This window comes from Balaenoptera musculus, chromosome 7, assembly GCF_009873245.2.
Source record: "Balaenoptera musculus isolate JJ_BM4_2016_0621 chromosome 7, mBalMus1.pri.v3, whole genome shotgun sequence".
Classification (NCBI taxonomy): Eukaryota; Metazoa; Chordata; class Mammalia; order Artiodactyla; family Balaenopteridae; genus Balaenoptera; species Balaenoptera musculus.
The window spans coordinates 110,281,344-110,306,108 of record NC_045791.1 but is presented as its reverse complement, the minus strand read 5'-3'; the positions used below and the strand labels follow the sequence as shown (position 1 = coordinate 110,306,108).

Sequence of the window (24,765 nt, the reverse complement as noted above, 5' to 3'; positions counted from 1 at the left end):
AGGGGACAGCCACAGGCCACCAGAGACACTACCAGGCGGCCACTCAGTCAAATGTGGCAAAACCTGGAGGGGCAACAATATATTTTGAAAAATTCTTCTTACAGCTCTTTCAAGGCCTTAATATAAAAAAGCCTGGGGGCTGGAGGGAAAGCAGAGGAAGCAGATGAACGAATGAGCCTCTGCTGGCTCTGGAGAATGCAGCCTCACCCCGCAAACTGCGATGAAGCCACTGCATTAACCGCCGAGCTTCCCTGCCAGTTGGTTTCCAAAGCAGAGGGGAGGGGCTGGCAGCATCCTGCACACGGGGGCTTTGCGAGTAGCTACTGAATGGACAGCAATATTCTAAACAGACGTCGATGCCAGGCAGTTTGAAAAATCAATTTGTTATTTAAAATCTCTAACTTAGAGAATTCCCTGGCGGTCCAGTGGTTAGGACTCGGCGCTTTCACTGCAGGGGCCCGGGTTTGATCCCTGGTCCGGGAACTAACATCTCGCAAGCTGCGTGGCTCGGCTCAGTCAATCAATCAATCAATCAATCAAATCTCTAACTTAAAAACCAGTCCAGGCTAAGAGAACTATTCCATTAGGTGGCCTCCAACGAGTACTCTTTACGTCAGAGTCTGGTACCCGGCTGTTGGCTGCTGTCAGGGTGATTCCTAAAGCCCAGGTGACACTGTCTCAGACAGGTTAAGTGACAAAGGTCTACAAAACAACACCACCTGTCCCTTTTCTCCACCTTCCAGCCCAAATACTTCACCCCATAGACTTTCCTGAAAATGCCTCTGAATGTCCTTTAATAATGACTCCTGGTCACGTTCAGACCCCAGAGTTTGTTTACAGACAAGTATGAATCAGGTTCCCATCCTCACCCTTAACTGAGCTAATGGCGGAGGGGAGGAGCTTCAGGTGACCCACCAGCCTCAGGAAGTTTCAGCTCAGTTGTAAAGTCCAAATGACTAACATGAAAATTCAGGTGTCTCTATTTCCAGTTTTAAAATAATAAATATGATTCTGGGTGGGGAAAGGCACTGAGAAAATGCGAAACCCGTGCTTCTCTGAGTGAATTAAGAGAAGAAAAGCACAAAAAATTAAAATACTAAATTAACTAGAGGCAAAATATCATAAAAACGAGAACTTAACGACTGTATTTGTATTTCCAACAGTGAGGGAGAGTGTGGTGATCTACTTTCAAATATTTGTTTCGCCTTTGTTTACGGGTAGTTACAGGACAAGCGATGCCTAAAACACGGTCGGGGTATGGCTGCCCCTCTGCTCGGGCCACTTCCCAACGTCACCGCTGGCGTGTTGTGTGGCCCTTCTCTCAGGGACATGTCCCCTCCATCCCCAGCACTCCGGGGGCCACCTTGGGGGCCCCCACCCTCCCGTCATCAGGACCCAGGTATGACCCTCCTAACTAACCCCCTGGGCTTGAGTTTCTAGTAACCTTCAACCGATTCTTGGAGCCACGTGGGAGAAGTTTCCTCCTCAAGTTCAAGCCTGGCCACGCCCCTCCCCCCGAGTACACAGGTCCACGCAGAGTGGCAAACCCCGCAGTCAGGCAGGGAATGACAGTGGGCACCTCGCCTCTACAGGGAACGTGACCTTGGGAACCTGGCAGAAACTGCAGTGGTTTTATGAGAAACTGGAAATCCAGAGTTTTATCTGAAACCTCACAAGTTTTAAGACACCGGTTCGACTTTGAAAATTTGGCTACATGAACCAAACCGGACTCTGCGTATGAAAATCAGCCCTGGGGAAAGCAGCTGGCCGCCTCGCCAACACAACACGTTCAAATCTTCCAAACAAGCAGAGCCGCCGGTGGGCCTGGCACTGCTGCTCCCCAGACCCCGCGAGGCCGAGGCCCAAGGGAGAAGGCGGAGACCATGGAGAGGGACTCGCTCATTCGCTGCGTGGGCTTCCAGGTCACAGGAAAGCCCACCCCTTAAACTGCGAGTGAAAGAGCCCTCACGCTGCCCACGTGGCTTCTGGCTCCGGCTCAAGGTGGTGAAAGAAAGTAGCAAACAGCATTAACAGGTGTGTAAACACATTACTATCCACCTTCCCAGGAGGGCAGTTTCTTTCCTGGTTATTTCATCCAGTGTTTATTCTGTTCTCTGTATCACACAGGGGCTTCAGGCCTCATGAAACCTATGAAAAAGTGTAAAAACCACAGGGGAGGTATTTTTAAACGAGACTGGTTAGTCTCAACAAATAATAACCTGTTCTTCTTTCACATTTTAATTCAGAGGACGGGCATTCTAGCTCAACAGTTAGAACCTCAAGTCCAGAGCCAGCACCTCTTAGCCTTCCGGCCAGAACACTGGGCCGGGGAGAGCCACGTGGGCAAGTGCTCTGTGCGGAGGCTCGTCCCAGGATCCGACAGGTTGAGGGTCCAGGATGGGCCATCTGGCATCCGCGTGCTATGCCACGCCCTGGCCTGACCTTGAACCAAAGTCACAGGCACAGGTGCCTTCAAACCGAGAGCGACAGCAGAGGGGCAGGTGCCCCGCGCGGGCCCGCGCTGCCTGGAAGGAAGCCCCCCGCGAGAACCGACGAGCCGCCCGGCGTTACCTCCTTCTGCTGCCGCTCCAGCTCCTTCATCCGGATCTCTCGGGCCTCCGCTCGTGCCGCGCGCTTTGCCGCCAGCCTGGCCTCCGCCTGCAACAGACCCGGAGACGCTGTTAGGAGACAGACCAGCGGCTCCTGTCCAGGACACGGCTGACAATGATGCTCTTGTTCAGAGCTTAATAAATAGTAACACAGACTTGTAAGCGTTAAAAGGGTCCAGGAATCACGGTCACCATAGTTACAGTAGTCACGACTGCTCCCCTGTATTGACCCCTTACTAAATGCCAATGGGTGCTATTCTGAGGGCTTCATGCATATTATGCCATGGACTCCTCGTTAACAGCTCTATTGGGGAGACGGTGTTACCATACCCAGTTAATAGATAAGGGAACCAGGGCACAGAGAGGGTAGGGCGCCCACGGTCACACAGCCCGTAAGTGGCAGGGCTGGGCGGTCTGCCTTCCTCTGGAGCGATGACAGATTAGTGCACGGAGCAAAGCACTAGAGCTGGACAAGGCCCTAGGTCACTGGTTGAACCCCTCCCTTTACAGAGCAGGAAGCAGAGGCCTGGAGAGGCCACCAGACCTGTCCAAGGTCACAGGGCTGAGACTCCGGCCCTGCTTTCCAGAACTCCTGTCCAGTCACCCCTCACTACTCCCTGCTGCCCCCCAGCTGCCCCTTCAGCACCTGAGCACTGGGAAGCCCATATTTTCTCAAGCAAGACATCTTCGACCAGAGCAGAGTGGTTCCAGCTGTTACAAATGTTACATTAAAACAAAATCTGGGGCTTCCCTGGTGGCGCAGTGGTTGAGAATCTGCCTGCCAATGCAGGGGACACGGGTTTGAGCCCTGGTCTGGGAGGATCCCACATGCCGCGGAGCAACTAGGCCCGTGAGCCACAACTACTGAGCCTGCGCGTCTGGAGCCTGTGCTCCGCAACAAGAGGGGCCGCGACAGTGAGAGGCCCGTGCACCACGATGAAGAGTGGCCCCCGCTCGCCGCAACTAGAGAAAGCCCTCGCACAGAAACTAAGACCCAACACAGCCATAAATGAATGAATGAATGAATGAATGAATTTTTTAAAAAACCAACAAAATCTGGCTCCATTTAACTACCTGTCAACTTGTAGCTGATTTGCCTTATTCTACTCAAGAGCATCTAAAACCCTTGACCAGGACCAACCAGTGCCGTCGGACCTGGCACTTGAACCCTGTTTCGCATTCTACAAATCTCGAGCTTATTCATTATCTCAGGTGATAAAATGGCCCGGTGAGGTGAACGGTGCAAGGGTACCAGGATTCAGGTTTTCTGGTGTCAAACAAATCCATCCTTTCCACTTAATTTTTTATGGGAATACACTTGTGACTCTTCCAACAGTTCTGACAGCTTTCGCCGTTCCCTAGGTCGTCTTAAAACGGGGCCATCAGAGACGGCCACGTGCTTCTGATGTGGTCACTGGGGCCAGCAAGCAGTGAGGTGGCCCAAATGTCCTGTTTCCCAGTTTCTTCCCAAAGGCCAGGCACCCTGTACCGCAGGCTCCCACCAGGACCGTGGCTCCTCATGTCAAGGACGTCCCTCGCCCTCACCCCACAATTACATTGCACAGAACTACAAATTCGTCTTCTTTCTAAGTTCTAATCTAAGTTGAAAATTGACCACAGCTGATCTGTCAGAGATTAGCTAGCTAATGTCCTTGAAAGGAATTTATTCTATAACCTGCTTCGTTCATGTGGTTTCTTTATCAACCCAAGCCCAGGTCCTTCAAATCAAGGATGTCAAAAATCACAAATGCATCAGAACTTTGATACCTCATTGCCATTTTCAATTTTCTAAACCATGTTACATTGTGTGATGAGCCACTCGCTCAGGGTCTATAAAAAGATCCAGCCAAAACGGAGGGGAGAGGAGGGGAGGGGAGGGGAAGGTTTGATAGACTGACATCTGGGTACACTGACTCCCTATAGCCCCATCAACGGGCCAACAAGAGGTCTGCGTCCACGCTGAGTGCAGCTGCCTCTCCAGCCCTTCCTGGGCTCCCTGGCTATTGGCTCAGGGTCTAAGCCGGTGTGGACCAGGCAGCCAGAGCCCATCAGCTTGGGAAGGGGGCGGTGAGGAACAGCGAGGGGATTTAAGAGAAGGGAGGGCATGGACGAAGAAGAGGGGGGTGGAGGAGTGAGAATGTGAGAAAGAGGCTGGAAGAAGGAGGGGCTGCCAGAGGGGGACAGGGGAGAGAGGCGTGTGGCAGGCAGAGTTCTAGGGTGGTCTCCGAGATTCCCGTCACTGCTGTACACGCTCTACATTCTCCTCTCCCCTTGAGTGTGGCCAGAACGGTGAGTATGACAGATGTCACTCCTGTGACTGGGTTACATTATACTGCAAAGAGAAATGCACTAGTAATGAAGGTCCCTCATCAGCTGACTTTGAGTTCATCAAAACAGAGCTCCAGGGTGGGCCTGACCTCATCAGGGGAGCCCTGGAAAAGTGGGCCTGGAGGTCAGACAGAGACTCCTGCCGGCGTCGCAAAAGCAAGCTGCCACGTGCGAGAGGGCCTGTGAGGGGTCGCATGACAAAGAATGAGAGCGGCCCAGCTGACAGCCAGCAGGAAAATGGGACCTCAGTCCCACAACAGCAGGATGTGAATGCCACCAACAACCACGTGAGCCGGGAACAGGACTCAGCTCCAGAACGGATGCAGCCTGGCCGAGACCTTGACTGCAGCCTTGGGAGACCCTGAGCAGAGGAACCCCGTAGGCTGTGCCCAGACCCCTGACCCACGGGAACTGTGAGATCATCAACGTGTGCTGTTCTAAGCCGCCACATTTGTGAGTATCTGTCACGCATCAGCAGACCACTGACACGAGGCGGTGAGGTCTGGGATGACTCCTGCTCACCCAGCGTGGGTGCCCCTGTGACTAAGGAGCCTGAGCCCCTGCACGCCCACCTCCTCCCCAGCCTGTTCGTCCAGCCCCCTCCTCTGCTCGAACTCCTCTCGGGACCGGAGCAAAGATCCTCAAAGAGACCACCTCTCTGAGCAGGTGGTCCCTGCCACCTGAGACGGCCTCCCCACCAGACTGGCAGGCCTCCAGAATCATGTCCCATCAGACCCCAGCTACTCTGGTGGGCCTCTACCCACCAGCAAAGGGCTCCCGTCGTGGCCCACCTCCTCTCTGGGCCTCACGCCCACCCAGCGTGTCTGTCCTGTCCATGAGAACAACCCCCGACCTGAGGGACCTGGGCTTGGGTTGACAAAGGGACCACATGAATGAACCAAGTTACAGGACAAGCTCCCTGTGAGGACACGAGCTAGCCAACCTTGAAGACAGATCGATGTGGCCAAGCTTCACCTTAGATTAGAATGTGGAAGGAGATAAATAATTCAGTAGAGTTTCAAATGCTTGCAGTCACCGCCGTATGAAGCACCTACATCTCACAGGATTCTTCCATGACTCATATGCGGGGAACAAGGCTCTCGTAACACAGGAAGTGGTAACAACCATGCTTGCTTCTGGGACTCTGGCTAAAAGCTAACGGATACACAAGCCAACGTCTGAAGGGGCACAAAACCTATGCACAGCCAACTTCATTAGCACAAAACCAGTATCAGCAGAATAACCCCGACACAGCCTGCGATGCCTAAAAGAAAAACCGCACAGAGCTCTGACAACACACTTCACTCTAAAACGCTGACATTGCCAAGAACACAGAACAGCGAGACACAGAGCGTCACAGGTGCTGCTCATTTAAGACAGCATGAGAGGAAATGTCTGGTAAGATCAGGCGTCCAACGAACAGAAAGTACAAAATAGCGATGGTCCACCCTGGTGACCTGCAGGCACGAGTTCATTCCCCCCAAAACTTCCAGGGAGGCCCAGCCCTGCCCTCCAGTTGCCGACCGTCAGGCGAGCGGTTCCAGGGGTCGGTGTGCCCCCGGCCAGGGCTTCGGTGATGCAGGACAAATCCTTTGCAGACCGACACTTTTGTAAAATATAAACTCACATGCTTGAGGTCACGGCCGTGTCACACCGTTTGAGTCTCCAAATGCACACTTTCACTTTCTGTCCCTCGCCTGCAGGAGACTGCAGCTTCCTGGCCATCAGCACCCCAGCCCAGGCCTCGCGGCACTGCCGAGACTGCAGGGGAAGGACTTTCACCGTGCAGTTTGGGGCCCCAGTCTCAGGGGGTGCACACAAAGCTCTCGGGGACCATGTACAAGTGACAAGTGCTACGGTGGGTGAGAAACCGTGCTGGGGCTGCTCTGGAGGAGAACGTAACCCGTCCGGGTGTCGGGAAGGCGTCCTGGAGGACGGGAGCCCGAAGCCAATGCCGAGGAGCAAAGAGGAGAAGGCCAGGCGAGGGGTCGGGCGGCAAGGGGCCAGCACAGGGCGGCGGAGTCCCGAGGGCCCGGCTGCCCGCGCCAGCCTCAGCCCTGGTACCTGGAACCTTACCTTGAAGGAACACGGAACCACTGACGGGTCTGAAGAAGGCAGAGCACAGTGGGGTCTGACTCTCGCTTTAGAAACGTGGCTCTGGCTGAACGTGGGGAGCAGGAGCGGGGTGGGGAGGGCGGCGTGAGACCCGGGAAGTGAGGAGAGGCTGCTTCTGAGCGGGGGGAGCCCGAGAACATGAACCACGTGCCAAGGATGAGCGGAGAGGCGAGAGGGCCCTGGAGGGAACGTCAGGAGCCCAGGGTCCCAAGGAGGCCCACGTGGCCCCAGGAGCCAGCCCGTGCCACGTCGGACGCCACTCACCCAAACCCGAACCCAGGCACACGGTCTGCTGACGCCTCCGGCCTCGGAGGTGGGGCATTTCTCCACCCTGACCCCCTCCCCGCCGCGCTCCCAACCTCAAGCGAGACGACAATGGCCGAAGGGAAAGGATGGAGCAAAGGAGACGGACCTATGGCATTTAGGGTACAAACGATAAACTGCACAGGGCTGTAAAACAAGGTTTGGGAAACGAGACCACCCAGGCTTCCCCTCCCCCCACCCCCGATGGCTGTCAGCTCCCACTGGAGGTCAAGGTCAGTGGGTCCTCCACTGGCTACCAAGCCCCAGGCCCGCTCGCTGTGACCGCACGGCACTGGCAGGGCCGCGCGCCCCCCCAGAGCTTGGTGGCCGGGCCGGTCCTGCTGCCCGTCCCTCAGCCCACTGTCCTCGAAAGGGGCTCTGGAGCAGGCGTAGCTCTGGACCCCAAATCCTCCTTTTTTGGCCCAAGACCATCTTTGTTGAGATACACACTGAGACATTCAAGGATGACGTGATACGGCCTCGCTCAGGTGGGGAGAGTGGCCGTAGGCTGGCAGCTGTGGGGCTGGTGGCAGGAAGGGGGGCCCTTGTGCCCCAGCGGCAGCCCCTGGGGCTTGTGAAAGATGCAGAGTCTCCAGCCCCACCCCAGACCCGCTGAGTCAGGGCCTCGGGCGCCCCCAGTCTGGGCTTCCACCCGCCCCCAGTCTGGGCTTCCACCCGCCCCCAGTCTGGGCTTCCACCCGCCCCCAGGGAGCTGGCTGTTCACCCCAGCGCGAGGACCTCTGCCTTCTGTTACCCCATCGCCGCTTGGGTATGTTTGACATTTTTCATAATAAATAGCAAAAACATTTTTTGAAGGAAGGAAGGGGGTGGGGGAAGGGAGCAGAGGCTGAAAGGGAGAGAAAGAGAGAGAAGGAAAGAAATGAAGAAGCCCCAAGGCCAAGCTCACTGCCACGAGAAGGTCGCCTGGCGCCATTGCTAAAAACCCTTGCAGTGTTGACCCCCAGCCCTCACCATCGGGCCCCCCTCCCTGTTCCCGCGCACCTCCAGCATTAGGGAGGAGGGGAGGGAGGAGCTGACCCAGCCGGGCCTCCTCTGACGAGATCCAGGCTCCCTGGCTTTCTCAGGACCGCCCAGTGTTGGTGGGGAACGAACGCCAGAGTCCCAGCCCCCTCACAGGGGACACAGCCCCCCAGGATCCTACCGTCCTGACCTGGAACCTCATAAACAGAGCTTTACAGACACGGGGCTTTAAAGCAAGGCACCCTTTGATGGTGGAGATGGTTGGGAAGAGAAGATTCCTTTTATCACCAAAGTTGCCTCCTAATAATTCTAAAAAGCTGAACCCTTGATTCCAAAGTTCCACTTTTACATTTTATTTTGCCAGAGATAAATAAGACAACACTCCGATACTAAGGTGATATGTATGGTCTGAGAGATGCTAAAAACACACAAAGCAGCACAAGTCTGAGCCCCAGGGCCTCCTAAACAAATGGCTAAAAACAGCCAGGGGCACCCAGCCAGGGTCTGGGACACCAGCCCTACAGCACCCTGCAGGTCCAGGGGTGGAAGCACGGAGGCCACCGGCCAAGGGCCCGGCCCCAGGGGCGCACATGCTGGCTGAGGAGGTAGACAACCAAAGTGATGCTTCCCTCTGAAATGCCCTCTCTCGGCGGCCCAGACCCGGGCTGGGCTGGAGAAAGGCTGGAGGGTTATATGAAAACGTCACCGGCAAAAACAGGAGTTACACTGGTGATGGGTCTCTGCACTAGGCCGAGGGCTTGGTCAGCTCTAGTTCTAGATGGGACCACAGAGCAGAAGTGGATTCTACCAGAGCGGGACACAAAAGTCAGCGGATAAACAGATGCACGCCTGTTCTACCAGTGACCCTGACAGGCCTCCTGCTCGGAGCACCAGAAACTCCCAGCTGCAATAAAACTGTCTTCCAGAGACAACGGCTGCTCCTTTCTTCAGGGTCAGGGAACTCAGGGACAGCCCCCTGCTTGGCCTGGGGATTGAGCAAAACTAAAAGAGAAGTTATGCACCAGGACAGGAGGAGAAAGCCCTGGGTGAGGCGTGCCCTGCCCTCCGAGCCGGGCCCCTGCACAGCTTCCTTCCTCCCTGAACTCCTGTCTGTGCTGGAGGTTTTGTAAGCAGTGGCGGACACTGCCCGAGGGTGCGGCAGCCGCACACCGCCCCCAGTACCCCGCACCCCAATTCCAGTGACGGCGGGGGCTCTAAGAGCTCTGATAATATCTGTATCCTTTTGTGGCTCCTACCCGTTCAACCCCACATCATGATCTTCGGAAAGCACAAACGCGATAAACACTGGTGGAACCGAAGTCTTGCCTGCTTGGAGAGGACAGAGGTGCCCAGGACGTAGTCTCAACAGCTTTCTAAAAAGCCCCACACGACTTCCGGAGTCCTGACTCTGCATACTTCCTGAGCTTCGAAGCTTTCCTGGGATTCGAGCACGGTGTGGAATTCTAGATCCCAAGACCTCTCACCCCGCAGTCCCAGAAAAAGTTCTTATTCTGTTATTAAATTCTCCTGGGGTTCCAGAATTCTACATGGAAGCTGGGAGGGGTTTATGAGCCGTAACTCTAGGACGACTCTTGAGAAATGGGCCTGAGCGGCTTTCGTCATTTCCTCCACCTGGAAGGAGGACGGCCTGGAGCCTGGAAAGGCACCGATGTGATGCCGTGGGAGCTGCTCCCAGTCTGCCCCGCAGAGCCCGGGGAGACTTCCTGCTCATTACTGACGTGCCAATCAGTGACCCTAATGCTCTGTGATGGCAGGATTTTCTTCAGGCCACGTGATATGTTACCACTGTAGTTTATAACCTCTTGGGAAAAGTTAAAGGATGAATTTAAGGTTCACTCATGTGAATATAATAGGAATATCATGCAGTTGAAGCCTGCAGTGTGACAAAGAACTGGTTCTGTTTAGAAACAAGCAGGGGCCCTCTGTCTCCACGTGTGACTGTTCCTGGGAATGAGGAAGGACTACAGCTCCTGTTGGGCAAGGCTGAAATCTCAGAGTAGCTGGTGGACACACACAGCCCCGTGTTAAAGTGATTTACAACATGCTGCAGACGGCGCAAAGGAACCATGAGGCTGTGATACAGAATCCCTTTCCTGACTTGCCATTTTTTTTTTCTTTTTTTCTTGAAGTAGGATTGAGTTACAATGTTGTGTTAGTTTCAGGTATACAGCAAAGTGATTCAGTTATTTTTTTCATATCATATTCTATTATAGGTTATTACAAGATATTAAATATAATTCCCTGTGCTGTAAGATATATCCTTGTTGCTTATCTATCTTATATACAGTAGTTAGTATCTGTTAATCCCAAACTCCTCATTTGTTCTGCCTCCCTCCCTCCCTCCCCTTCCCTTTTGGTAACCATAAGTTTGCTTTCTAAGTCTGTGAGTCTGTTTCTGTTTTGTACATAGATTAATTTGTATTATTTTTAGATTCCACATATAAGTGACATCATATGGTATTTGTCTTTCTCTGTCTGACTTCACTAAGTATGACAATATCTAGGTCTCTCCATGTTGCTGCAAATGGCATTATTTCATTCTTTTTTTTATGGCCGAGTAATATTCCATTGTGTATATATACCACATCTTCTCTCCATTCCTCTGTCCATGGACATTTAGGTTGTTTCATATCTTGGCTACTGTAAATAGCAATGCTATGAACATTGGGGTGCACGTATCTTTTTGAATGAGAGTTTTTGTCTTTTCTGGATATATGCCCAGGAGTGGGACTGCTGGATCATATGACAACTCTATTTTTGGTTTTTAAAGGAACCTCCATACTGTTCTCCATAGTGGCTGCACCAACTTACATCCCCACCAGCAGTGCAGGAGGGCTGCCCTTTCTCCACACCCCCTCCAGCATTTACTATTTGTAGACTTTTTAATGATGGCCATTCTGACTGGTGTGAGGTGATACCCCATTGTGCTTTTAATTTGCATTTCTCTAATAATTAGCAATGCTGAGCACCTTTTCATGTACCTGTCGGCCATCTGTATGTCTTCTTTGAAGAAGTGTCTATTTAGGTCTTCTGTCCATATTTTGATTGGGTTGTTTGTTTTATTGAGTTGTATGAGCTGTGTGTATATTTTGGATATTAAGCCCTTGTCGGTCGCATCCTTTGCATGTATTTTCTCCCAGTCCGTAGGTTGTCTTTTCCTTTTGTTTATGGTTTCCTTTGCTGTGCAAAAGCTTTTAAGTTTAATTAGTTCCCATTTGTTTATTTTTGCTTTTATTTCTTTTGCCTTGGGAGACTGCTTTTGGGAGATCTAAGAAAATATCGCTATAATTTGTCAGAGAATATTTTGCCTATGTTCTCTTCCAGGAGTTTTATGGTGTCATGTCCTATATTTAGATCTTTAAACCATTTTGAGTTTATTTTTGTATACGGTGTGAGGGAGTGTTCTAATTTCACTGATTTACATGCAGCTGTCCAGTTTTCCCAGCACACTTGTTGAAGAGACTGTCTTTTCTCCACTGTATATTCTTGCCTCCTCTGTTGTAGATTAATTGACCGTAAGTGTGTGGGTTTATTTATGGGCTCTCTATTCTGTTCCATTGGTCTATATGTTTGTTTTTGTGCCAATATCACGCTGTTCTGATTACTGTAGTTTTGTAGTACTGTCTGAAGTCTGGTAAGGTTATGCCTCCAGCTTTGTTCTTTTTCCTCAGAAGTGCTTCGGCAATTCTGGGCCTTCTTTGGTTCCATATAAATTTTAGGATTATTTGTTCTAGTTCTATGGGTATTCTGTCATGGGTATTTTGATAGGGATTGCATTCAATCTGTAGATTGCTTTGGGTAGTATGGCCATTTTAACAATATTAATTCTTCCAGTCCAAGAGCATGGGATATCTTTCCATTTTTTGAATCATCTTCAGTTTCCTTAATCAACATTTTATAATTTTCAGCAGATAGCTTTTACTACCACCTTGGTTTAAGTTTATTCCTAGGTATTTTTTTTTGACGTGATTTTAAACAAGATTGTTTTTTTACTTTATCTTCCTGATACTTCCTTATTAGTGTAAAGAAATGTAACAGATTTCTGTATATTAATCTTGTATCCTGCTGCTTTGCTGAATTCATTTGTTAGTTCTAACAGTTTCTGTGTGGAGACTTTAGGGTTCTCTATATAGAGTTTCATCTCATCTACAAATAGTGACAATTTTACCTCTTCTCTTCCAATTTGGATACCTTGTATTTCTTTTTCTTGTCTGGTTGCTATGACTAGGACTTCCAATACTATGTTGAATAGAAGTGGTGAGAATGGGCATCCTTATCTTGTTCCTGAATTTAGCGGGAAGGCTTTCAGCTTTTCACCACTGAGTGAAAACCCACTGGCTGTGGGTTTGTCGTAAATGGCTTTTATTATGTTGAGACATGTCCCCTCTGTAACCACTTTGGTGAGAGTTTTTGTCATGAATGGAATGTTGAATTTTGTCATATGCTTTTTCTGCATCTATTGAGATGATCATGTGGTTTTTTGTCTTTCCTTTTGTTGATGTGGTGTATCACATTGATTGATTTGCGTATGTTGAACCATCCTTGCAACCCTGGAATGAATCCAACTTGATTATGTGTATGATCCTTTTTATGTATTGTTGTATTTAGTTTGCTAATATTTTATTGAGGATTTTTGCATCTATATTCATCAAAGATATAGGCTTGCAATTTTGTTTTTTTTGTAGTGTCTTTGTCTGGTTTTGGTGTCAGGGTGGTGGTGGCTTCATAGAATGAATTTGGGAGTGTTCCCTCTTCCTTTCAGTTTTTTTGGAATAGTCTGAGAAGGATACCTATAATAAGTTCTTCCTTGTATGTTTGGTAGAATTCCCAAGTGAAGCCATCTAGTCCTAGACTTTTGTTTGCAGGGAGGTTTTTTGTTTGTTTGTTTTTAATTACAGATTCTATTTCACTTCTAGTAATCAGTCTGTTCAAATTAGCTGTTTCTTCCTGACTCAGTTTTGGCACACTGTTATGTTTCTAGAAACTTGTCCATGTCTTCTAGGTTGTCCAGTTCGTTGGCATATAACTGTTCATAGTATTCTCTTATAATTCTTTGTATTTCTGTGGTCTCAGTCGCTATTTCTCCTCTTTCATTTCTTATTTTGTTTATTTGGGTCCTCCCTCTTTTTCTTCTTGGTGAGCCTGCCTAGAGGTCTGTTGATTTTGTTTATCTTTTTAAAAAACCAGCTCTTGGTTTTATTGATCTTTTCTATTTTTTAATCTCTATTTTATTTATTTCCTCTCTGGTCTTTATGATTTTCCTGAGTTGACTTTGCTACAGGAAGTGGCAACAGCTACCAACTTTTGTCTTCTATGTAAACCCCCAACTCCTCATATGCAGTAGATTCTAAAAATAGTTTGCTATTCAAAGCAACCAAGCAGACTGGGCAATGCGTTCTCCTGCACAGGCAGGAACAGGAGAGGGAGCGTATACCAGCTGGCAGCTCAGAAACAGTGGCAATCCTGGCCTCTGTACCACATGTGTCCACTGCCCCCGCGTCCCTCAGCTGCCACGTGCATTTTACTCCACTCTCAACATCTCATCTTTCCAAACCCCTCGCTCAGGCAATCACGGTAAGTTCCCCCACGAGGGGGCCTGCTCTTTTCAGCCATGACTGTAATTATGATGGCCACGGAGAAGAAGGCACTGTGGGATGACAGTTGTCAATGGGGGAAGGGCCAACGCTTGAGAGGGCATTCTGGAACTGCTGGGGGGTGGTGCTGGGAACTCACAGTGATTGGAGGAGGGGACTAATGGCATTTAGGGGGCAGGGCATGGTATGCCAACCATCCTGTACTCAGGCCCGCACAATGAGGAACTTTCCCATTGGCTACTCAAGCAGATAGAAAAACCACAGTATAACTTTCAGACCTACAAATTCATTCCAACTCACTTATAAATTCAAAATACATTCTGAGTAGTTTTAACATACACTGAATATTCCAGGAATGCAATCTGCATGGAAATCAAGGGAAGATCACACATGGCTTTGTTCAGAACCTTCCCAAGAGTTACTCTCAATATTCACATTCTGTCACTGCAATTTACTTTCATTTTATTTCTTTTTAATGTTACAGTTAAAACGTTATATTGACTTGAAATTATGTGTGAAGGGAGATTTTACCACCTGGGAACTTCATTTCAGGTTAGTAATAAGGATGTTAAAACTTGTTATAAAAAAGGGGCATTGGGTCTGAGAGAGCTGCAAAACCACAGTTTTAAAACTTCGGGGTGGGATGGGGGGGAATGAACCCCTCTACTGCACGGCCATGCTTGTTGAAACAGCCAGCCACAGGTTCAGGGCACAGGTCTGGGGGCCAGTGCTTAAGCCACAAAATAAACAAGACACGTTATCAATTTTACTTGACGATTTGGAGGACATAAAGTTAAGGACTAAATTTTAACTGGTTATTTAAAACACTATGCTTCCATCAAAATCAAATCAGATGACTTATGGACTGTAAAATGATCACAGAATTTTATGATAAAACAGCAGCCTCCAAAGAAGCCTCTACCTCGCAAGGCCACTTTACGTAACTGCTTGTTAGGAGCCGGCTCGTGGGGGACCAGGTGGAAAAGCCACCTCTCGCGGCTGTGACTGCGGTGTTCTCAGCGGGGCCCTGCGTTTCCGAAGACAGAGACTGTCCAGAGAGGGGTCTCGAGACCAAGCTGCCAGCGCCGGCTCTGCTGCTGACGCATGATGTGAACTGGACAAACTGCGTCACTTTTGAACACTAGCCCTCAACACCGGGGGGCAAGGGGACCAGGTGACGTGACCTCTGGGTGCTCCCTCTGCCTCTGAAATGCTACGTCTCTACACTGGGGTGAATTCTTTGCACCCTGAGACTGTCCGTAGAGTTCTCTTTCCCCATTTTGCTACTGGAAATCTCCTGACTTTGCTTCTCGGAAAAACATACCAGAATAACAAACATTTTAATCAGGAACAAAATTATTCATGTTCCTTTATCGAGAGCAGACGAACAACATTTACCTATTCAAACTTCGCAACACAATCTTTGGCTTAACAACGACCCACGCTCAAGCTGATGAATAAAAACAGTGCACAGGGCTTCCCTGGTGGCGCAGTGGTTGAGAATCTGCCTGCCAATGCAGGGGACACGGGTTCGAGCCCTGGTCTGGGGGGATCCCACATGCCGCGGAGCGACTAGGCCCGTGAGCCACAACTACTGAGCCTGCGCGTCTGGAGCCTGTGCTCCGCAACAAGAGAGGCCGCGATAGTGAGAGGCCAGCGCACCGTGATGAAGAGTGGCCCCCGCTTGCCGCAACTGGAGAAAGCCCTCGCGCAGAAACAAAGACCCAACACAGCCATAAATAAATAAATAAATAAATAAAATTTAAAAAAACAAAAAAAAACAGTGCACAGGACTTCCCTGGTGGCACAGTGGTTAAGAATCCGCCTGCCAATGCAGGGGACACGGGTTCGAGCCCAGGTCCGGGAAGATCCCACATGCCGTGGAGCAACGAAGCCCGTGCGCCACAACTACTGAGCCTGCACTCTAGAGCCCGCGAGCCACAACTACTGAGCCCGCGTGCCACAACTACTGAAGCCTGCGTGCCTAGAGCCCGTGCTCTGCAACAAAGAGAAGCCACCACAACGAGAAGCCTGCACACTGCAACGAAGACCCAATGGAGCCAAAAATAAATAAAATTAATTAATTAAAAAAAAAAACAAAACAGTGCACAGCATCTCCCATGCAAATAAAGTTCTCTTGTTGTTAATACTTTTAAAATTTTTTTCTGAGATGAGCGATGCTCACACTTCCTTCAACAGTCTCAACACACTGGAGTTACAAGCGAGGGCGTGATGGCCACAAATGACCTTGTGTGTGCCCGGCAGGACCGACGGGTGACAGGCAAGAGCGGCCTGGCCTCACCTGTGCAGCTCTCCAGGTGACAGGTGCCCTCCAGCCAATGCCTCCGGGCTCCATACCCTTCACTTCACCGGCTCCACTCAGGGTCTTCCCTGCCAACTCCACACCTTTCAGGTGACACAAAACACTAACACTGTTCCTTCTCGGAATAAGGCTGGACCCTCCGGCAGCTCCACACTTTCCCACGTAGGCCGCACACAACTACTGACAGCCTTTCCTATGCTCAAGTGATTCTCCTGGAACCGGCTAGGAAAGAGCCGGAAGCCGTCATTTCCATCCTCAACAAGCTCGTCTGTCTGGACGGCGGGGAGGAGCTCTACAGCACGCAGGGATGAGGCTGGTGCCCAGCGGCTCCCAGCGTGGCGTGACACAAGTGACAGCTAAAAGGTGGTTACAGTACGAAAAATAGAAAAATAAAAATGTCTGCAGCTCTGCCATTTCTACTATTCCTTTCCTTATTTAGAAAAAATACAGTTCATTGAGTGTTCTTTTGTCTGAAAAACTACCAGAAATAGAAAGGAAACGTTAATCCAATGAGACTCTCAGTACGCACTCCGGAGCAAGGTCTTGTGTCCCTAAAGGCTGCCTTAGTAAAAAGCAACCCTTCAGCCCTGATACTGGGTTGTGAGGCCCCAGGGCTGCAGAAGAGAGCCTGACGAGAGCAGTGATACTCGCTGACTGCCTGCCAGAGCTGCCCGAGCATCGTGTACGGTGCTGACATCATCAGCACCAGCTCTGAAGCAGCAGGGCTGGGTCTGAACTGGCCCCACTGCCTGCTGGCTGTGTGGCCTTGGGAAAGTCCCCTGAACTTTCTGAGCCCGTTTTCTCTTTATGTGTTAAGTGGAGATAACGAAACCACCTCTGAGGTTATGCAAGGGGAAGGGAAGACTTCTACAGAAAACACTTAACAGGGCTGACACGGCAGGGGTTTGGGAGATGCTACCTACTGTTACTACCTACACAGTGTCTTCTACCAGGACAGTGTGAATTCAGCTCACAGGAGGTTTAAAAGCACCGGGAGAAGACAAACATGCTGAAGCACTCACCAGGAGAAAGAGTGCTGGGGAAATTTCAGAGGACGTAGGTGGAGATTCCCCACCCACACCAAAAGCCCACTCCTATTTCTCTTCCCACAGGAAGACTACACACCCACTGGCCAGAGATAGTAAAACAGATGTGAGGATCAGAAATGATGGTGCTTTGATAAGCTCTATTACACAAACATATAAATGAAACATTGTAGTTAAAACGAAAAGTAAATCTTCCTTATAGTAATTTAAACTACAACTAGAGTAGTTGTACTTTAGCGTCCAAACAAAACTATTTATACGGCTTTAAAGTTGTCAAGTTACAGTATTAAGGAGAAAACCACTTGAAACTCTGGCCCTCCCCCAAAAGAATACATGAGGCGCAGAAAAGGGGATTTTAGAGGTGGTCTGCAATCAAACACATGGCAATTCTGAATCACTTAATCTTGGATGTAGTCAAAATAGTGCTTTGTTTAACTTAGAAGAAAGAAGTTCATTTACTTAATTTTATCTAGACTGTCTGAATAATGAAAGTTCTGGTAAATCCATTCCATGAAAATATGGAAATAAGCTGCTTTTAAAACACACACACACAGACTAAATTTGGGTGGCCCAGAGTAAAAGCAGTAAAGTAATAAAATATTCCTCTTCTCCCTGACCCACGTCTAACATATATTGAGATGTAACAGGCTTACTGCCTTAACAGGTTAGTATTTCGAACCTTATGGCAATGGAGCTCCAAGATTAAAACTTTAAATATGATCAGATATTTCGGAAACATTGGCATATGAGTAACTAGTCATAAACATTTCCTTTCAATAAAGATGTTTAATAAATAAATAAATAAATAAAGTCTGTGGGTCTGGAAAAAAAAAAACACATTTCCTTTGCTGAGTCACACAGCCTGATTTTTCAGGGATAAGAATTTCCCTCTTGAACATGCCTTTTGAGGAGCAAACACAGCGCACCAACATGTGGCCTCATAATTCTGTAGAAACTAGATAAGAACCAAACTCTAATCAGGTAATACAACCAATCAACTTTGCCTGAAAACACTTCAGCCGCTATAAATAACTCGATTTCCTGTTGCTCACTGTAAGTGGCAGTTTAGACGGCAGGGTTGACAAAAAGTTTGCTAAGGAGGCTTCCACTACTTTGATATTAGTTCAGGCTGAACAGAAACTAACCCTTAAAGAAAAAGGGAAGTTGAGTCTCCATCTTTGCCCTAGTGGGACACTCTTGCTTACTATGAGAAAAGACCTAACTTAACTGTTTTATACCTTGACTGTTTGGGGAAATGATTCACCTAAAGCAAACCACGTTCCAATGCTCAAAGGTCTTCTGTTGAGCCCGCAGGGTCAGCCCCCAGCACTGTGTTAACCCCCCGCCCCGTTCATCCACATGTCCCCTCGCCACCGGGACCTGGGGACTTGCGCACTGGTACCTACAGTAAGATGAGACTTGGGGGTCCACGTTCTACCCTGACAGCCTCTCTCAGAATGGGGCTGGTCGTCTGTGAGGACTTAGTGCTAATCAGTATGTGGAAAACGACCAGAGGTGACACAACCCGGCACGAACATGGGGAAGTTACAAAAGTTAAAGAAACATGGTTTCTACACTGTCCTCTCCTGCAAGGAGCCTGGACTTCCTGCTCGGATCCTGCTTTTTTCTTGGCCCCGTGAGATGGAGCTGGACGAATCCATCTCCTCCTGCCAACCCCAGCTCTGGCCTCACACCCAGATGGCCCCGGCCCTCCTCCTCCCCGGAGACCCCTGATCCCGGGACACAGGGTCTCTGGGCGCAGGACACAAGCCGGCACAAGCCAGTCTGAAATGCCCACCGTTCTCCCGCTGGAACGCTACCGCCCAGGGTGGCTGCTGGGCCACTCCTTCTGACACGTCCCACCCCACTGGCCCTTCAGCAACCGTTTCCTTTTCAACCATTAACCTCAGAAAACAGTTCTGCTCTAAAAAAGTTTTTGCTGCTATTTACTTAAGCAAGTTCACAATTGATTACTGAAAACCCCTAGGACCAAATGTGTTTCAGAATTCAACATTTTTGGATTTTAGAAAGGTAACAAGATGCATACACCATATACTCTGTAACAACCCAGAGTAAAAGCCCTTAGTCAAGAACCTTAACACGCCGGCAGAGAAATGTACGAATATTCACACTAAGAAGAATAAAGACTGAAAATAGCCTCCCATCAGCCAAATGGGACCTGGGGACCTTGGCACAGATACCTACAATAAGATGAGACTTGGGGGCGGCGAATAGCCTCCCATCACTGCCAAATGAATCCTGCTAACAACTGACAAAAAACAGAAACAACTTCTGATTTTCAGAGCTTACTGGATCCTGGAACTGGGGGTAGGAGAAGGTGGGCTGTGCCCACCGAGCACCTCCTCAATCAGCAGCTGTTCCGGTCTCTTCTGTCACCAACTCCCAGCAGCATCTCTGTGAAGCATGCATCTCAACCAGATCCAGTCCCAGGGTTAAGTTAAGGGTTAATGAGACGGTGCAGCCAGCGCCTTCGGGTGACAGGTGTTATTTCTACTCCTGCCTCTGACGGCCTGGTGCTCCCTTCCTCACATCCTGTTCTCCATGGTCACTCTTTTCTTCTCCTTGCCCAGCAGTTCATTCCTCTGAGCTCAAATCTTGCCCAGGATTAACATCAGCCTGTTCTTGCCATCTATGGTTTGCCTAGGCGGCTCCTTGGGAGCTTGGGCATCTCTCAGCGGCATTCCCATCCTTCTTTCTTCCAAGGGCCCTTCCCTGATGGTGATTCAAGGATCTCTCTGTAGGTTCCCAACTAGGTTAAGGGGTAGGAACCAGCTCCAAAGGTCTGGTCCGGGGGTGGAACGTTAAGTCAGGTCAGAGGAGCACACTAATGAGAACCTTAAAAATATCCACCTGACTCTCCTCGGCAAGGAATGTAATTTTCAAGTGCGTATTCATCAGAATCTGTTTCTACACCCCTCTCTGGTGTTGACCGGGAAGCTCAGGGCGGGGCAGTCTTATTCATCTTGAATCTTCCACAAACACTCAGTAGGTGATTAATTCCTACCTGGTGAAGGAGTGATTATTTGGGGTTCACACTTTTATCAAGGTTCCACACAGGCCGGATAAAATGGAAATCTAGGGTCTCTCTCTCCCTGTCTGCAGTACTAACTTAATGATGTGCTTCTTTTCCAAACTGCGCCCTTTCACCTTTAAATATTCCCATTCGTCATCAACCACAAGCCACATGAAAAGGGGTAGTTACAAACCTTCCCCACCTCACCCCCTGCCCGATTTTAACACCAAACTATTCCCACTTCCATGGTTCCAACGCTGGGTGTTGAGAGGGATAACTGCAAAATCCCCCAGAGGGAGGATCCCCTCCGGACCCGGAGACCCCAGACCAGCCAAAGTGGATCTGGGAACTGGGGTCCTCGGGGGAACTAGAGAAACCGGGTGCAACCCATTGGTTCTAAGGCCCAGCGCAGGGCAAGTGCTCCAAGCCACCCAGCCACTGGGGGTGCCAGCCTCAGAGTGAGGGCACCGCCTCTGGGCACCAGTTCCTAGGTGCTGTATTTTGTAAAACACCGAACTAGCAGTTCTGGGCGAAACTCTACACCACGCGCAGGTCTCACACCTCGGCTGGATCCGCGGCCGAGTCACGCAGCTGGGCAGAGCCCGTCAAAAGGCCGTAACTGCAGGCAGAGGGGACCAGACGAAGTTCCTTTCCGTCCGGCTGAGAGGCGCTGCCCAGGGAAATGTGCTTTCCAGGGCGCAAGGGGGGGACAGTGCACACCGAGCCGCGAACTGAACCGAGAGCAGGCCAACCCCCCGCTCATGCTCGCGTGGGGACGTTCGTTTAAGGGGGTCCCCGGCCAGGCGAGGCAGCCCCACACCTCCCCGGGCACAGATGATTGCGGCGGAAGGTGCCGCCTGCCCTTGGCCCCTAGAACATCAACAAGGACCAAACACTGGCAGTCAGAACCAAAAGTTTCGAAAATGTGTTTTCTTCTTACCAGTCTCTGAGCTTCTGGGCTCAGACAGTCTATTTCCTGGTTCTGCGCGGCCGCAGGGTTGGTCATCCTGCCGGCTGCAGGTCCACCTTCTCACACAGCAGGGAAAGGGAACCAACGCCCGGCTCCCCGGATCCGCGGGCGGACCGGCTCTCAGCGCAGCCGCATGCCGAGAACGGCGGGGCTACTGCCCGGAGACAAATCCGCGCGTCGGGACGGGAACCTCGCCCTTCCCGAGGCGGAGGCGCGCCTCCGCGGTTCCGGGGCTGGGGCGCGGCCGCAGGGGCGGGGCGCAGGTGGCCGGAGCCCGGGAGCCCGCGGGCCTGGGGTGGCGGCGCCTGGGAGAAGAGGAGCTGGGGCCGCCGCCAGCCCTCCACCCACGAGGGTCCCGCCCGCGCTCCACCACGCACCACGCCCGCCCCGTTCTCAGCGCGCGCTCCTCCCCGCGCCCCAGCGCCGCGGTTATTAATCACCACCCAGCCCTCCTCCGCCCCCCACCCGAAAGGCGGTGGGGAAAAAGGACCCCAGCCGGCCCCGCCCACAGCCCCGTCGGCCGCCCACCCACCCGCCGAGAGAGGGCGAGGGGAGAGGCCTCGGAGGACGTGGGGGAGTGGGGAGGCGCCCGCGCGTGGCCTGGGTCGCCCTGGGGAGGAGCCTGCGCGGGGGCGGGTTCGGCGCGAGGGGCGGGGTCCTCTGGGGGAGGAGCCAGAGCGGGGCGGGGTCCCCGGGGCGGGGCCCGCGCGGGGGCGGGGCGGACTGCCCCGCCAGACCCCGCCCCCGCCCCCCTCGCCGTCGGTGCTGGGCTCCCGCCCCAAGGTGTTCTCCAAATTCAGGCCGAAGTGAGCTTCTGCGGCCGCGACGACCTCGCCTTGGCCCCGCAGCACCTGCTGGTCGGGGTACCCGGCTAACGCGTCACCCGGAGAAAGGGCCGGCTTCCAGGGCGCCCACACCGCGCGGCCCGCGGGGGTGAGAGCAAGCATCCGAGGGCCGGGTGCGGCCCCGCCCGCCTCCCCCTCCGCAAGCGGCGGCGAAGAACGCGGTTTGGCGCGGATGCGGCGTCTCAGAGCCGGGGGGCTGCACCGGCCAGGGATCCGGAGGGAGGTCGTGCGGGGCAGGGGCCGATCCGAGGTCCCCGCCGGGCGCCGCGCGGGGAGGGCGCGGAGAGGAGCGTCCAGCGGGGGAACGGGGCCCCGGCCGCCCAGCACGCGCCTCCTGCAGCCGCAGAACTCGCGTCGCTCGTTCTTTAGAAGTCCTACATGCAAAGCAACGAAACGTCTCCTGACCTCGCCAGGCCGAAGCAGAAGCGACGGGCAGGAAGCGACGCAGATTTTCATCGGAATGCCAACCTGCCCCGGCCCAGCCCGCTGCCTGTGGCGCCTGGAAGCTTCCCGCGCCCCCCGCCTCCTACCCTGCGTCCAGGCGGCCCCGGGCCCTTCCTGCCCATGCCCTGGGGGCACGTTTTCGGAGGCCGTTCTCAGAAAGACCACCTCCCCGCCCCCGAAACGAGAACTTCAGTACAGAGCGGCTGGGCCTAATTCTCTGCAAAGGCGGCTCCAGCGAAAGCCTCGACAGACCGCAAATATACATTTAAATGTTACAGTCCCCCAGTTCCCCACTCTCTGCCCCACTCACCTCCTTCTCGGTAACACGTTAGCGCAAGGCCCGTGTGCACTCGCCTTCCCGCTCTGGCTTCAGGGCAGGGGGCTCTGGAAGGAAGGGTGTATGTGTCGGGGGGCGTAGGGGGGTGGGGAACAGAGAAGGTTCTGAGGGACCGAGGTCCTAACCTAGGAGAGAGTAGGGACAGCAGAAAAGCAAGGCCGAGTAAAGACCCGAAGTGGCCTCTGCGGGAGAAACAGCAGGATTCCACTCTGATGAGCGGGAACACAGCGCCGAGCCTTGCCGGATAGCAGCGTTAGGTTGGCAAGAATAACTTTCAGAGAGATTGAAATGCATACCTTTAATACCTTGTTTTCTTGCTATGACACTTTTAAAATATGTCAGTGCGTTACAGTTCTTGATTCTATAGAGTTAAACTAGTTGGCAAAAATAATTTTAAGCTGTTCTACATAAACAAGTACGGGACTTAGGGAATCTATGGTGGAAAGCAAAGATGATTTTCGTTAAGAGCTCCACAGATGAGAATGATAGCCAGTTAATAAAATCGCCTTCTGGGAGTCTTCAGTTTGAATATTCTGATCTAGATAAGCAAATTCTAGAGCTACTTGCCACCTGGAACCTTATGACCACATGTCCCTGAGCAGGGCACAGGGAACAGGCTTCTTTTGTCCCGACTGTCACAGGGCAATGCCTGTAGACACCTGCACCCTCCCCAGCTCCCAGGTGGCCGTCCAATGGCTACTTATCAGTTTTATGAAAACCACATAGGGAAGGGGTTAAGTGGCTCTGGAATTAAACCATCTGGCTCAGTTCTTGGCTCTGCCACTTACTGTGGGATCATGACTAAGTCATGTAGCCCCTGTGTCTCGAGTCTCATCTGAACATGACAGTGATGATGAAGTGCCCAGGGCGGAGGGGGGACCCCCACTGAGCGCAGTCAGGGGAGCCGCCCTGCTGCCCCTCAGCCCGCTCTCTTCTCCTTGCCTCCAGGCGCCCAGGCCTTCCTGCCCTTCTCCGCAGCGGGAAGGAAGGCTGGGCAACGACAGGTTTAAATGGCTGAGAACCGGGAGAGGTTGTGGTAGCCCCAGAGAAGACAACAAACCCGCAGCCTCCACAAAAGCTGTGAGAGGGCCCTGGCCTGCAGGACACTACCATGGGGAGAAAGAAGCAACTGGTTGACTAGTTTTATTCCCAGGAACAAACTAACAATACCAACAATAAAATAATGATAGTAAAGGCACAAGAGATTTCTGATTCTACTAAGCAGTAGCAAATTAGAGAAAACTGCTTGCTAACTTCCTTCTAGATGAGAGGCCTCTATGTTCTGACATGTGTTCCAGCCCAGCCGTACCGTGAAGATGGCTCAGACCCGTCCCAGCTGTAGGGAAATGTCAGTCTTATATTTTAAGTGGTGCTGAATTCACACTTCTTGGTGTTACTTAGACCCGGGGGCCCCAGAACAAAGTGTAGAGGGTCTAGTTGCCTTCTGTTCATTTTGACATAAGTAGCTCTCTAGTGAAAAGGCCCCTTAGGAAGCCCCTCTCCCAGGCAGTCTCCACCCCTTTGTTTAAACTCAGCAAGGCCACTTGGGAGGATGATTGCTGAGCGACTGGAGCCTACAAACGTGGTGCCGGGAAAGTCCACGCGGAAGTCAAAGAAAGTGACATTTTGCAGAACGGAAACCATGGACGGGCACTGGTATATTTTTACCCCAGTGCTCACACCTCTAAAGGCCACTCGGCCGAATAATCTAAAGCCTTTAGCTTGAGGAAGACAAAACTAAAACCACCTAAGAGTGTCAGGTGAGAAGAAATCAGACAAGAAGCCCCAGGTTTTAAGTGTCCATGGACAGATGAA

General features: G+C 51.4%; 1 protein-coding gene across 44 annotated transcripts in view; it reads right to left on the bottom strand.

Annotated features, from left to right (window-relative positions):
• Nucleotides 1-24,765, bottom strand: part of LRRFIP1 (LRR binding FLII interacting protein 1) — a 146,965-nt gene that overhangs the window by 64,971 nt on the left and 57,229 nt on the right. For 35 of the 44 annotated variants that reach the window (XM_036857898.1, XM_036857854.1, XM_036857863.1 and 32 more), the window contains exon 2: nucleotides 2,572-2,658. In XM_036857898.1, the coding sequence (XP_036713793.1) occupies nucleotides 2,572-2,658 (87 nt within the window). Of the gene's footprint in view, nucleotides 1-2,571; nucleotides 2,659-19,630; nucleotides 19,888-21,294; nucleotides 21,764-24,765 lie in introns of those variants that run through there. The other 9 variants (XM_036857855.1, XM_036857890.1, XM_036857894.1 and 6 more) reach the window with 6 other exon arrangements.